The following is a 15,488-nucleotide window of genomic DNA, read 5'->3' on the forward strand; positions in this document are numbered from 1 at the left end:
TTCTATTTCACCCCTTCCCTTAGCACTAATCCTTCAAGCTGATGAGAATTGGGACACCCCTACCTCTTGACGTGAACTCGTCAAAACGAGGGGAAGGGCTAAGGGGTAGAATTGTGATTGAGCCTAAAGGCCCGTTTCCACTGAGTGGTACGGTACGGTTCGGTTTGGTTTGGTACGCTTTTATAGCCGTTTCCACTGTCAAAAAGCGTACCGAACCGAACCATACCGTACCACTTTTTCGGCACCCTTTCGAAAGGGTACCAAACACGAGAAAGGGTACTAAAAGGCGGAGCTAGACGCGCAGCTGAACGCTATTGGTTTACAGAGATGCGTCATTCGCTTACGCAACAAGCCAGAATGAAAACAAAAAAAACGCCATATTTAAAATACGCGCACAGCCGAGAGATTACAGCGGAATTATTTATACATATAATAACGAGCCATGGTCGATCTGGGCTCAAACAAACCTTGTCGTCGTCTTGATAAACAGCCACAAAGCCATGGAGTAGAGCAGATTTACCCTGTGCCGCGTAGTTTTTGTACGAGGCTGTCTGAAGTGCGAGCGGTTTCGCTTTCTTCCTTGCGCTCGCCGCAGGTCTATATCTGAAATAACAAACATCTTGAGCTGATGATAATAACCTGCGCTTGATTATTGACGTGCTTTTGAAACCCGATCCTGTCAGACACTGACAAACGCGAGAGTGAAGCGTGAGGAAGGAGAAGCCGGAAAAAAAGGAGCACATTATTATTCAGCAAACATGAACAAAATGCCTTATTTAAATATTATTGTTATTATCACCTTTTGGACTAATATGAACTCAGAATGACGGAATTACTGTCTAACAGAGGCTACATGGGCTGCTGAAGATTATAGACACAGATGAGAGGTTTACGCTGACGGTGAGCTGTATATTGTGTTGCTTTGAACCTAAATACTGACGAAATGTCTGCTGTGTGTAGTTCTTCTGTAGTTGGGAACATATTGGAGACTGTAAGGGGCTGTATGTGTTCATATATGTTCATTTATTTACTTATTTAATATAATTACAGACGTTACAGTAGGCTGTTTCGCACTGTCTTTGATCTGCAGTTATAATCAACTCATGTTCATTGAAAAGTTAGTAATAAACATTTATACACCAGTATTTATGTGTATGAAGCATCTGTTTTGTGAGAAGTGCTTTTTATATGATATGTGAGCGACCCATACAGCTTTATTGTAGACATTTCCTCGAGCGAGAATGACGTCGACTGAAACTTTCTGTCGTACACCACGCCCACCAAAAGGGTACCCTTTTTAGTGGAAACGCAAGCTTGATAAAGGTGACCCGTACCAAACCGAACCGTACCAGTCAGTGGAAACGAGCCATTAGTGTCCATGTAAACGTACTCAATGTAGTTTGACTAGAGGAAATCACTTAAGGTGTGAAAATGCATATAAATTCAACCTCAGGTGCCCCTGCCTCCAAAACCTTCGTCCATCATAAAAATATTTGGACTTTATTCAGTTTGTCATGTTTCACACAGTTTTTCACATTAAAGCTTGTGTTTTAAGATGTTTTGACAGTTCAGAGGCACCGCACAAGTGAAACACAAAATCCAGTATGCACGTAGGTTTAAGATCATAGATAGATTTAGGCTGTGGGATAAGGTAAGAGTGTAATTATGTAAAGTGGGACCTGTTTTTAGATATGAATATGAAAAAAATGCACACGAAAATGTCAGACATTCAATGTGCAAAGAGCTTAAATCGTTGTCTGCAATATCTAGTTTGAAGGCTTGTCCAGAATAGTGAAACTCCCTATTAATGCCCATGATTTTGAACTCCAAGCCCAAATGTGCTTGGACAAGCTCTCACTTGGGTGTGGTGTCAGGGTGTCCACATACTTTTGGGAATCTGGTGCACATTCACCCATGACTGCACATCACTTGATTCCATATCACCGCTTTGCTTGGCAACAGCACATAACTAAACTCTTTATCACATTGTTCCTATCCAAACTACTGAATTACAAGTCCGTCCTTGTATGAGGCATGTTCTGCTTGATTTCTCAGCACCGTCATATCACTCTAATTTGTGCTTATTTGATGGTCCTGCCTAGGGCTGCACAATATATGGTTTTAGCATCGCTATCAGTCAATGATATTTATGTCATGATATTTACTTTTTGTTGGATGATATATTGCATTAAAATATGTTGCAATACGTTATATAATTGTCATTTTAAAACCATTTTATGGCACTCATTATACACTCACCGGCCACTTTATTAGGTACACCTTACTAGTAACGGGTTGTACCACCTTTTGCCTACAGAACTGCAGTAATCCTTCATGGCATAGATTTAACAAGCTACTGGAAATATTCCTCAGAGATTTTGCTCCATATTGACATGATAGCATCACGCAGTTGCTGCAGATTTGTTGGCTGCACATCCATGATGTGAATCTCCCGTTCCACCACATCCCAAAGGTGCTCTATGGGATTGGGATCTGGTGACTGTGGAGGCCATTTGAGTCCAGTGAACTGTCATGTTCAAGAAACCAGTCTGAGATGATTCGCGCTTTATGACATGGTGCATTATCCTGTGGTCATAAAGGGATGGACATGGTCAGCAACAATGCTCAGGTAGGCTGTGGAGTTGACACGATGCTCAATTGGCGCTAATGGGCCAATACACCACCACCACCAGCCTGAAGAGTTGGTACAAGGCAGGATGGATCCATGCTCTCATGTTGTTGATGCCAAATTCTGACCCGACCATCCGAATGTCGCAGCAGAAATCGAGATCAGATCAAGCAACGTTTTTTTCCAATCTTCTAATGTCTAATATTGGTGAGCCTGTGTGAATTGTAGCCTCAGTTTCCTGTTCTTAGCTGACAGGAGTGGCACCCGGCGTGGTCTTCTGCTTCGTATGATTACAGTTGAACCACTGAAGTCACATTGGATGTTTTGACAATGGTTTAAGTTACTTTTCTGGACTTGGATCATCTTTTGACCATTGTTGTCTATGGAGGATGAGGGAGCTCTCCGGTTTCATCTAAAATATTTACATTTGTGTTCAGTAGATGCTTTTTTTTGTCAGTTCTTTTGGCAAAGTTTTGTCCTATAAAGTAAGTAGCAGTGTATATATTAGCTCACCTATCATTTAAACAGCAATTTATTTATTTATTTATTTATTATTATTTATTTATTTATTTATTTATTTATTTTTATTATTTTTGTATTTATTTTTATTTATTTATTTTTATTATTATTTTTGTATTTATTTATTTATTATTTATTTATTTATTTATTTTTATTATTTTTGTATTTATTTATTTTTATTTATTTATTTATTATTATTTTGTATTTATTTATTTTTATTTATTTATTTATTTATTTTTATTGTTTTTGTATTTATTATTTATTTATTTATTTTTATTATTTTTGTATTTATTTATTTTTATTTATTTATTTTTTATTATTTTGTATTTATTTATTTTTATTTATTTATTATTATTAAATTTTTTTAGGTAAATGTTATTACCCCTATTTATTTCAATTATCTACAGAACCAATGATTGTCCAATGAATTGCCTAATTACTCCAACTTGCCTAGTTAACCTAATTATCCTAGTTTAACACTAGTTAAATTTCATGTCCTCATGGAGAAGACAAAATAAATGAGTTAGTTATTAAAACTATTTTGTTTAAAAATGTGTCTCTCTGTTAAACAGCACAGGGGAAGTATTTGAAAAATAATTAATGATAATGTTTACTTCAACTGGATTCTCCATATGGGCCTGTCCTATATGTCATTTCTGAAAGAGTTCAGATTAAAGTGGGTAGGGGTTGGCAGGACTGCTGTGCTTCAACATCTGCTCTGCTCAGGAGCACATGTATGTGTTCACGTGCGTGGATGCATTCAGCTTTCCCCTCAGACCAGCATAGCATTCACGCGTATCTCTGTTAATTAACTCCCACTAGCACAGCCACTAATTATCAGGCTAAATTAATTATTTTCTAGTGTAACACCCACCATTTTCAGCCCTCAGCACACGACTACACTGTTGTTTTGGACCAGTGACATTCATTAGAATGCATGTACTTTGTGTACTTAATTTTTACTAAACTAAAAAGATTGCATGCTTCAATTAAAAAACAATTAAGTGACGAGAGTTTGTAAATCCCATAGGTCTGAAGTACAATCCCAAATCAAAAAAGGCTGGGACATTATGGAAAAACATAAATCAAAATAGAAAATAGTGATTTCCAAACTTACATTGACTTGTATTTCATTACAGACAACATGAACACACAATATTTCATGTTTTGTCTGTCAACTTCAGTTTATTTGTAAAGATACAGGTACTTGACGGGCCTGCCTGCAGTCCCGACCTGTCTCCAATAGAGAATCTGTGGTGCATTTTGAAGCACACTATGCAACAATGAAGACCCAAAATGCTACAATGTTTTCTTTGTATTATTATTATTATAGATGAGAAAAGTGACACAAGTACAGTAAGAGCACAGAGAAATGTCTGCAAAGACAGCAGGTTTACTGCGCTGCTGTCACTTTAAGACTGAATTTGATTATTTATACTGACATATATCTGATTTTCTCACCCATGTTGGCGCTCACTTAAGACATGACTGTTTTTGTGAATCCTGACAAAGATGGCCATTTTGACGCATTTCAATGGCTTCATGTGCATATTTTGGGTGTGTGTTCATATTTGTCCCAAAATGGGTTCACTTTTTTTATACTTTATTTTTATTTCTCTTCTTTTTTAAGGAAGAAAAAGGAAAAAATACAAGTAATAAATAAAAAAAATGCAATAACACACCCGAACTTAAATGAACAGTTGACAGGTCACTAGGCATGGGCCGATAAAAGAATCTGACGGTATGATAACCTTGTACAAAAATATCACGGTTTCACAGTATTGTGATTACTGCTGTAAAATGTTTACGTTTTAACTGTCTGGGTAAAAAACTAAAACATTTTCCCCCTTTGAACACAATATATTTTATTTTGAGAAACATTTATTATTATATTTTGTAACTTTAAACGTGTCAAGCTAAATAATTCAAATGAATCACTGACTTCTGCTGTCTTCATAAGTTTCAAAAACACAGTAGTGATGGGTAGTTTGGATCATTTTACCGACTCGGACCTTTGAGTCTCGTTCAGTGAGATGAACGAATCTTTTTTCGAGTCATTTTGTTCGTTTTGTTCAATTTGCCAAAAATATTATTAAAATTATATAAGTTGCTTCCAAACTCATCTACAACTACATCAAACGTTGATCACACTACAAACCAGTCAGAACTATAACTCTATAAGAAAGAGAAACTAATCATTTATTGTTTACCTGGTCTTTTGTCTTTATGTCAGCTCACCTCTTCTGTCAGGTCTTCAAATTTGAGTCGTTCGTTCACGTCACACTGACAGTCCCATATACGCTTAACCAATGCACACAGTCTGAGCCAAAAAAAAGCCATGCCTTTCGAGTCTTCTGGTTTTTGTGTCGTTCGTTCATCATGTGACAGCATGTAAAGAGAGATGACTCAAACCCAAGGACTCGAGAAATGAACGGATCAAATCTTTTTCCGGTTCAAGTTGTATATGATTGGCCTCTGTATTTCATGTGATGAACGAATGACTTAAACCCGATAGAGCACTTGAAAAAGGAACTAATCTTCTACCCCACCTGCACAAATGTGCACGTGTGCAAATGAACGAATCACTCCCTGAGAGGACGCATCGTTGTCGAGTCATACAAAAGATTCGTTTAAGAAAGACCCATCACTTAAACACAGATTTCTTTACAATTTTAAACGCCATCTTTGGATATCTTTTCTGCTGGAGATACTGTTGTCCTAAAAACGTAAAGAAAAAAACATGAATTAAAAACCTTACACATACCTCAGGAATGATATAGCAGAAAATTCTGGCGGTTTTAAAACCTTGACTTTTCCAAACCGCTGAACACCTTGAAAACGATAATCATCCCATACTTACAGGTCACATCAACAAATACATATAAAGATCAGTTCACACTGTTTAAAGGCATACGTACAATCCATTTCTCCCAATATTGCAGGTATTTGTCCATTTGTAGTTTTAAAGTAAAAGTCCTCCTCTCCATATTTCAAAAGTTCCCACTTGGCGTTTAAAGCAGGTTTGGCATGCTGTCCCAGGAGAGAACCCTGAGCTTGGAGATATTTGAGCCCAGGGCTCCCGCCCGGTTGATAAGCATATCAGGAGATCCAAGATCAGGTAGGTCTCGAGAGCTCCCCCTTTAGAAAAGGGAGGAAAAGGAGGAGATGGGGTGGAAGGGGGGATTCTTCCAAACGAAGATAGAGCAGTAGGAAGAAAATGATCCATTTATAGTAAACTAGGATCACTCTGATTGGATTATTAGTGATTACAGATGAGCGGCCAGACGTGCTCAATCATATCACCTGCTCCTCTCGAAATTAGTTTATGAAACTTCACTTTAAACGTTATGATATCCAACCATTCACATTTTGTAGGGGGTTCAAGTTGGAGCCACTTTCGAGTTCTTACTGGTTGCTAGAAATATTTTTAATAAACACTTGTCTTTTACCATTAAGTTAGCTGCTGTATTTCCCAGGTAAATTGTTGAAAAAGAAAAATCCCTTCCATCACCAAAAATATTTCGTATTACTTGCATTACATCCTGCCAGTATGACTGAATAGCTGGGCAACTCCAAAATATGTGAAAATGCTTTGCTAAGTCTTCCCCACATTTCCTCCAGCACCGTCTCCTGTCCTTCTCCCGTGTTTGCATACATGTTAACTTGGGGGTTATAAAGTATCTGGTAAGAGTCCTCCAGCAAAAATCCCGCCACATGCCAGAGCTGAAAGAAGTGACCTGCACTGAGCAGATATTCAACCAATCTTCCTCTGAGATAACTAGGTTGGATTCTTTCTCCCATTTTAGTCTGATGTCATTTGTTGAGTGTTCCTTGGTGGATAGATGTCAATAACTAAGTCAGTTAAGTTGTAATGGGTTCACTTTTGCTCGAATGGTTAACCGCAAGGATTAAAACTTACACAAATGACGGCACATCACAATTCAAACTTAATAAGAAGGCCGTATCGAGGAGGCTAATTCAGAAAGTGTCCTTGTAAAGGCTTAGGCTATTTTGGACTATTATTGGAAGTTCAAAGGCGCAGTTTGGAGCCTGGTTTAAGTTCAGAAAATTGCTGGTTGCTTCAGAGAGATTATACTGCGCAGCGAGACTCGCTCATCACAAAGCTGCATATCTAATCGCTTTAATGCCCACTGCTGGAGCAGCAAACCAGTAGCAATATCACGGCGAGTAGCATGATATTCAAAAGGTCATTCAGATATTCAGATACAGAGGAGGTAGAATTAATGGATCGCGCGTTTATGAATAAAACAATCGGATTTGCAAAATTGCATAGCGTGTAATGTCTCATTTTTGGGCTGAGACTAAATGATGACTGAATTGTCATGTTTTCTTTACAAGGTTGCTGCAGCAGAAAAGACTGAATGTTTATATCTCCCAGTTTGACTCCTCGTGTGATATTGCTCGCTCTGAGCAATGGCGTATAAGCAAAGCTCTGCAATATCCTCACAGGACCTTGGGTTTACACCTGCACTGACTTATAGCTTTCATAAAGCATCTGACCCTCGCACTAGGAGGTACCCAATGGGCATCCATAGATTATACATTATGGTGCAATAACGAGGCCGTATTATATTGTGAACGCAGCAAACCCCACACAGGATTTTCAGTCAATGCCAATGGATTCTTTTCACAAGACTGTTATGAAGCATTTAACAGTCATCAGCATCTTAAATGCTTAAGTTTTTAATATTTAGATTTTATTTTAAAAACGTATGTACATTTGAGTATTTACGCATGTATTATATCATCTTTACGTTCAATTATAAAAACAAATGAATTACCGCTTATGCGAGGTGTTTGTAATGCAGATTTGGACCGTGGGAATATAAATTTGATGTTGTTTTCTCTTCTTTTTTTTTCTGAAGTCTTCATAACACCATCGTGGAGTTTATCCTTTATTATTTCTGCAAATAGGATTGTCAAACATTATCTGTTGTGCTCTCCTATTCACTGTGCTCTAACTTTACCCATATGACGACTTCCGCTACTGAGAAATTAAATACTTTGGATAATATTTGACTGCCTTTTGGTTTCTAGCACATCTAGAGTGAGCTGCGAAGACATTGAGCTGGAGGTGGTGGTGGTTGCAGCATCTGTTTAGTAATGATAAGCTCTTGTTCTCCAGGCCTGATCCTCACCCGAGGGGCGCCGCGCAGCAGCCTGACGCTCTGCAGGAGCAAGATGAGGAGATTCTGGGCTCAGATGATGAAGAACAGGAGGATCCCAATGATTACTGCAAGGGTACGAGTCATGCTCGCATTACACTGGCAAACATTCGTCTGGACATTAAACGCATATCATATATTCTGGGAGTCACGATCCAATTCCAAAATGATCCTTGACCTACATTTTTTCCTGTTTCTTTGTTCTTTGGCAAATTCTTCTCTCCAGCTTTACATTAAATCCATTTTGGAACCAGTTTCTATGCTTTTATTATTGGAATCTACGTATGACAGTACTGCTATCTTCAAAATGATTGATTTTATTAACATAGTAATATTCCGGATGAATCAAACGTTGAAGCGCCTGATTTGAAAAAATGCCACTTTTTACCAGATGTAAGATAGTCTCTGATGTCTCTGTAGTGTGTGAATGTGAAGTTTCAGCTCAAAATACGTCACAAATAATGTATTATAACTCTCTGAAACTGCCCCTTTTAGGCTTCGATCTTAATTGTGCCATTTTGGTGACTGTCTCTTTAAATTCAAATGAGACTGTGCTCCTTTCAAAAGAGGGCGGAGCTACAAATGCCTGTGTACCAGCATAGTGACAGATTCAATAACAAGACTACCTTCCTATGCTAATGATGGAGAAATGGTCACTAGTGGGCGGGGCTTTCCCCCTCTGATGACACGTACAAATGGGAAAATGTCAATCAAAGTGTTTCTCCAGGCTTTTTTAATAAAGTGTGATTACAAAATAATAAAATTAAATAATTTTTACCTTTTAGAAACTGGTTATATTCAAACACTGTTGACACACAACTGGGTTTAAAGCCGTTATAATTGTGAATTTTGCATAGTAGGTGCCCTTTAAAACAAGATAATGCCTCCAAAGCAAAGATGTTTTGATAAATTAATACTCAATTTTCTGTTCTAATAATTATTGAATTATTCCAAATTAATTAGAATCATTATTTATAATAATAATGAATAAATTCAGATTTTTCTCAAACTATATTTATTAATAATAATAATAAACAAAATGGAAAAAATGGCCAGTTTCGGTTTCTGGCCAGTCGATCAGTGCATCTCTATATTACACGTAACAAATGGGAAATACAAATTGATGTGCAGAAATACACTGGCATAATAAATACTGTTTTGTATTCAATATTGCTGTGATTTTGAGTTTATATGCCATTCAATATTGCTGCCTATATGACTGATACATGGATTTTGCTTTAAAGTGTCTATTAGTAATTACTAGGCCCGTGTACCTGTGCACAGAAATGCACAAATGTTTGTTGTAGGAGCCCATCGAGTCTGTTTATTTGCTAGTGGAAATTTGTGTAAATATATATTTATTTTCTGTAATATTATTGAATAATATGCATATGTTTATGTGATTTATTTACAATACAAAGTTTGTAAAGTAATATTCGCTGTCTTTTAGTAGGTTCATTATATATAAAAAAAACATGGGTTGGATTTTCATTGTAAAATAAATCATTGTATTTTTTGTATAAACACTACCTGACAAAAGTCTTGTCGTGGATCCCAGATGTCAAATAATAACTAGACTTCTAGATCATTTGAAAAGTGGCAGAAGGTGGATTTTTCCATGAATCATCTGTTGAACTGCATCCCAATAATCACAAATACTGCAGAAGACCTACTGGAACCCGCATGGAGCCAAGAAGAAATCAGTCAAGTTTGGTGAAGGAAAAATCATGGTTTGGGGTTAGATTCAGTGGATGGTCAACATCAACAGCTTGAGATATCAAGACATTTGTGCTGCCCATTACATTACAAACCACAGGAGAGGGCAAATTCTTCTGCAGGATAGCGCTCCTTCTCATAATTCAGCCTGAAAGCAAAGGTCATGGTGCTAGATTGGCCAGCCCAGTCACCAGGCATGAACATTATTAAGCATCTATAGAGTAAGATGGAGGAGGCGTTGAAGATGAATCCAAAGAATCTTGATGAACTCTGGGAGTCCTGCAAGAACGCTTTCTTTGCCATTCCAGATGACTTTATTAATTAGTGATTTGAGTCATTGCAGAGATGTATGGATGCAGTCCTCCAAGCTCATGATGGAGTCAGACACAATATTCATTCTGTTTCCACTGCAGCATGACCACATATTCTATACTGGACATTATTTCTGTTCAGTGACAAGACTTTTGTCTTAGCAATAATATATAATATATTAAATAATTAAAAATCAAGACATGATCATATTATATTTTGGTGAAATAAGCATAATCTAGAGGCCTTTGCCTTTCATATAAGCCACTTCTGATACCAAATGATCAACTAGAAACCCAGTTATTATTGGTTGTTCCTAATACTTGGATAGGCGACAAGACTTTTGTCAGTTATTTGTATGTAAAATTCAATGTCCGCAGATTCTGTCTGGCCCTGGTAATTATAGATGTTTTGTTTCTAAAAGTGTTTTCTAACAACCAAATCCCATTTCCTAGGTGGTTACCACCATGTGAAAATAGGCGACCTGTTCAACGGACGGTATCATGTAATCCGCAAGCTGGGATGGGGCCACTTTTCCACCGTTTGGCTTGCCTGGGACACGCAGTACGTTCATTTACTTCTCTGTTTTTCTCCTCCAGCAATATCCTTTTTTTTAAGTATGCACATTTAGAGGCTATGCATCGTTTTGCTTGCAGAGGGAAGCGTTTCGTGGCCATGAAAGTGGTGAAGAGCGCCGAGCACTACACGGAAACAGCCCTGGATGAGATCAAGCTCCTGAAAGCCGTGAGTTCACGCTGACACCAGCACCGCCATACAAACCTTTACAATGAAATATTCACAAGACCGTTTAGTATCAGAGGCATTTGAAGAGCCTGCGGTAAAAGGTGATGAAAGCCTCTTGTAGCCACATGGCCTCAGTGAAGTGGTTTCACTGAGCGAAAGGACCGTTTATTTAGTAATAAATGAACTCTTGTGTGCTGCTGTTGGGGATGTTTTCATCAACTTCTGGGGGGATTTTGAGGCTTAATTTGGCCACAGCTTTCTCTGTGTTTCAGCAGATGGAATGATGTTTAGTGACAAATCTTAATTTGACACATATTTTGGGAAAATGCTTTGACATTTTTCAAAAACTCAACACTCTGGGCAAATTGACTACACTTTCATTATGTTTGGGGCTGTTTTTGCCCCATTGACTTCTATTATAATGACACTTTTTGATTGTAAAGCCATGACTGCATATAATCATGCATTCTTATTTGTCGGTGGTTTTCCCTGTTGGGAAGAGATAAAATTTACGATTTATCTCAGCTTTCAGAACATAGTAAACATACTAAGTGTATAAATGCACACACACCTATAAACTGCGGTTGTACTCCATAGAACTCCATATTAGGGGTGGGCGGTACACCGGTGTCATAGTCAACACCGGTGTGACATTGCGCCACGACATGGATTTTCTAATACCGTCAATACCGTAATAAATCAATCATGCGCCTTGAACGGCTGCATTTACATCAATAATAGCTAATTCTAAATAATAAGGCATTCAATTTTCTTCAAACGTTCAGTTGTGGTCTGAATACCTGTCCTTATACTACAGGGCTCGAAATTGCATCCATTTTGGTCGCATGAGCGCCCGAAATTTAATCTATGCGCCCTCATAATATATTTGGGAGCATTTGTGTGTCTGAATATAATGGTTGTAGTGCAATCTGATCTGATTTTCTCTAAAAACTTGCTGAATCGCTCTACCTTGCTGCTGTATTGGTTCATATTAGCTGTCAGTCACTCAACGCTTCCCGCTGTCAGATAACAGGGAGCTTTTGTTACTGCAGGAAATGCAAACGGCTGAAGAGTGAAAAGTGCACAGGTTTGCAAACCTCACCTAAAGTTATAATAATAATAATGGCGCAGATGACAGCGATCATAACATGAGGTAAATGTTGATCCACCAGCTGAGATTAATCGAGTGTTTTCGGAGAAGGTGCCCGAATCTTGATGCGTTGCATTCACCGCGTGTTCAGCGCAAATGTTCGCTAAATATAAAATCTAACACTGTACACATCATCGCCAAAGAAACTCGCCTTTACTAAGTTTACACTGAAACTACGGCTCATAACAAAGAGCGGAATTGCGCTGGTGGTCATCGCGAGAATCCTGCTCTGTCTGCTCATAAATTGGTGCGGCTGACTCGCCTGCTTTATTCCACCAACACAGAGAAATGAAGATCAGCTCATAACGAGACTGAGCATTTACAATGACCCAAACCCAAACTTTTAAAGAGTGATAGAAGTGAAACTTTCTTTTGTCCGTTCTTCCTTGAGATGTATATTATTTTGCTATTGAAAGTAACACCATGATATTATACCGTCACCGTTCAAAAGATGAAAAATACCGTGATATTAATTTTAGGTCATATCGCCCACTCCTACTCCATATGAAAGTTAGAAAAGGTCAGTTTTTAGAGTTAATGCTGCCAACTGATGATCAACAGTAAAAATTAAAGGGAAAACCACCAACAATCAAGAACGTATGGTTAATTAGAGTCAATGCTTTACAATCAGTAAATGTCATTATAATGGAAGTCAATGGGGTATAAACAGCCCCGAACACAATGAAAGGGTAGTGAGTTTGAACAATACACAAGGGTTAAAGAGAAGTATTTTGAAATGCTGGTTATTTTTTCCCGCCTCCATCTGGTGGATTCAGGTCAGGAACACAGACCAGAATGATCCCAGCAGAGAGAAAGTGGTGCAGCTATTGGACGACTTCAAGATCTCCGGCGTCAATGGAACCCGTATCCTTTCAGCATCGCAAACATTTCGGTTTTCACATCGTACATGCTTGCAAAAACATCTAGGGCTGCCACTAATTGCTTTATTTTTACCGATTAATCATCTACTTTAGTGATCATATGATTAATTTAAAGGATTATTTTTATTTAACTACTACTTAAAGGGATAGTTCACTCAAAAATGAATACGTCGAACACAATATAAGTTATTTTGAAGAATGTTGGAAAACCTGTCACCATTGACTTCCATAATATTTGTTTTTCCCATAATAGAAGTCAATAGATACATGTTTCCAACATTTTTCAAAGTATCTTCTTCTGTGTTTAACAGAAAAAAGAATTGACTAATTTATTGATCATTTGGCTATTTAAATAGATTGATTTTATAGGGGGGGGGGGGGGGGGGGGGGGGGTTATAATTTTATTAAAGGGATAATTCACTCAACTGAAAATTCTGTCATTTACTCATTCTGTCATTTACTCATCATTACTCGTTTACTGTAACAAACCTATTTGAGGTTGATATTAATTCTGGTTAACAAACCTATTTGAGGTTCATATTTATTCTGGTAGAAGTTATTTTGAAGAATGTTGGAAAACCTGTCACCATTGACTTCCATAATATTTGTTTTTCCTACTATGGAAGTCAATGGTTATCGGTGTCCCAACATTTTTCAGAATATCTACTTTTGTGTTTAACAGAAAAAAAGGATTAATCGGCTACTTTATTGATCATTTGACTTATCTAAAGGATTGATTTTATAGGGGGGTGGATCATAATTCTACTTAAAGGGATAGTTCACTCAAAACTGAAAATTCTGTAATTTACTCATCGTTTATCACAAACCTATTTGAGTGTTTTTTTTATTCTGTCGAACACAATATACGTCATTTTGAAGAATGTTGGAAAACCTGTATCCATTGACTTCTATGATATTTGTTTTTCCTACTGTGAAAGTCGATGGTTACCGGTTTCCAACATTTTTCTGAGTATCTTCTTTTGTGTTTAACAGAAAAAAGGATTAATTGACTACTTTGATTGATTGATTAATTGACTACTGTAAAGGATTAATTTTATAGAAAAACTATTATGATTCTATGTAAAGGGATAGTTCACTCAAAACCAAAAATTCTGTCATCATTTACTCATTCTTTACTGTCACAAACCTGTTTGAGTTTCTCTCTTCTGTCAAACACAATATAAGCTATTTTGAAGAATGCTGGAAAACCTGTAGCAATTGACTTCCAAAGTATTTGTTTTTTTTACTAATATGGAAGTCGATGGTTACCGCTTTCCAACATTTTTCAAAACATCTTCTTTTGTGTTTAACAGAAAAAAGGAAACCCATATAGATATGGAGCCACTTGATGGTGTTATTTTAGTTATTAATTATTGTTAGTCCAAGCATGAAAAGATCAAATTGATGTCGGTAACACTTAAGTTTAAGTAACAATTCTTATTATTTACTACTGGCTTATTACCAGCCTATTATTAAGATATGAACTGTTTATTAGTGCTTATAAAGTATGATGTTATTTTACCTCCCTAATCCTACCCAATACCTAAACCCACTACCTTATTAACTATTAATAAGCAGCTAATTCATAGTTTATTGAGCTCAAAGTCTTAGTTAATGGTTTGTTAATAGCGTCAATTGTACATTCAAATAAAGTATGACTCTGATGTCAGGGAATTATCAACGTCGGCTCCAAAGACAAGATCTAAATATTGTCTTTCTCCAATGCTTCGTGCTGGTTTTTCAGTTTCCTATACCACATTCTCTATCATTTCTCTTTAACGTGCACCGTCAGATGTTTGTATGGTGTTTGAAGTTCTCGGCCACCATCTGCTCAAGTGGATTATTAAGTCTAATTACCAGGGCCTGCCGCTGCCGTGTGTAAAAAGCATCATTCGACAGGTGTGTGTTTTTAATTTATTGAAGTTTACTTTGGTAGAGCTGCATGGATAATCATTATGAGGACGTAATCTCGATTTCAACACACATGCAGTCTTATTTTCAAATTAAAATGGTTTGGTTTTGTACTTTAAAGCTTTCAAATAAGTTTGATTATAGTTCTATTGACTATTTTGTCACATATTGAGGTAAAAAAAAATTACTTTATGAAGGCTCATTTTATAATGCATCATAATGGTGTATTTAATACATTAAAATGCACACGTTGGTGAAAGTGGGAAGCTACCCGGGCTAATTCTGGGAAGAAAAAAACCCTAATATCTGTTCTCCCCCCTTGTAGGTCCTGCAAGGCCTGGATTACCTGCACACCAAGTGTAAGATCATTCACACTGACATAAAGCCAGAGAACATCCTCATGGACGTCAATGAGGCGTATGTAAAGAGACTGGCAGCAGAGG

The 15,488-nt window shown here is 37.2% G+C and overlaps 1 protein-coding gene across 4 annotated transcripts in view; it reads left to right on the plus strand.

The window, feature by feature from the left end:
- The window catches only part of srpk1b (SRSF protein kinase 1b), a 73,059-nt gene that overhangs the window by 35,551 nt on the left and 22,020 nt on the right, over nucleotides 1-15,488 (plus strand). For all 4 annotated transcript variants that reach the window (XM_056467980.1, XM_056467979.1, XM_056467978.1 and 1 more), the window contains 6 exons: nucleotides 8,295-8,410; nucleotides 10,815-10,923; nucleotides 11,016-11,103; nucleotides 13,030-13,117; nucleotides 14,927-15,033; nucleotides 15,371-15,488. The exon at nucleotides 15,371-15,488 is cut by the window's right edge and continues 48 nt beyond it. In XM_056467980.1, coding sequence (XP_056323955.1) covers nucleotides 8,295-8,410; nucleotides 10,815-10,923; nucleotides 11,016-11,103; nucleotides 13,030-13,117; nucleotides 14,927-15,033; nucleotides 15,371-15,488 — 626 coding nt within the window. The remainder of the gene's footprint in view (nucleotides 1-8,294; nucleotides 8,411-10,814; nucleotides 10,924-11,015; nucleotides 11,104-13,029; nucleotides 13,118-14,926; nucleotides 15,034-15,370) is intronic.

This window comes from Danio aesculapii, chromosome 11, assembly GCF_903798145.1.
Source record: "Danio aesculapii chromosome 11, fDanAes4.1, whole genome shotgun sequence".
Lineage (NCBI taxonomy): Eukaryota > Metazoa > Chordata > Actinopteri > Cypriniformes > Danionidae > Danio > Danio aesculapii.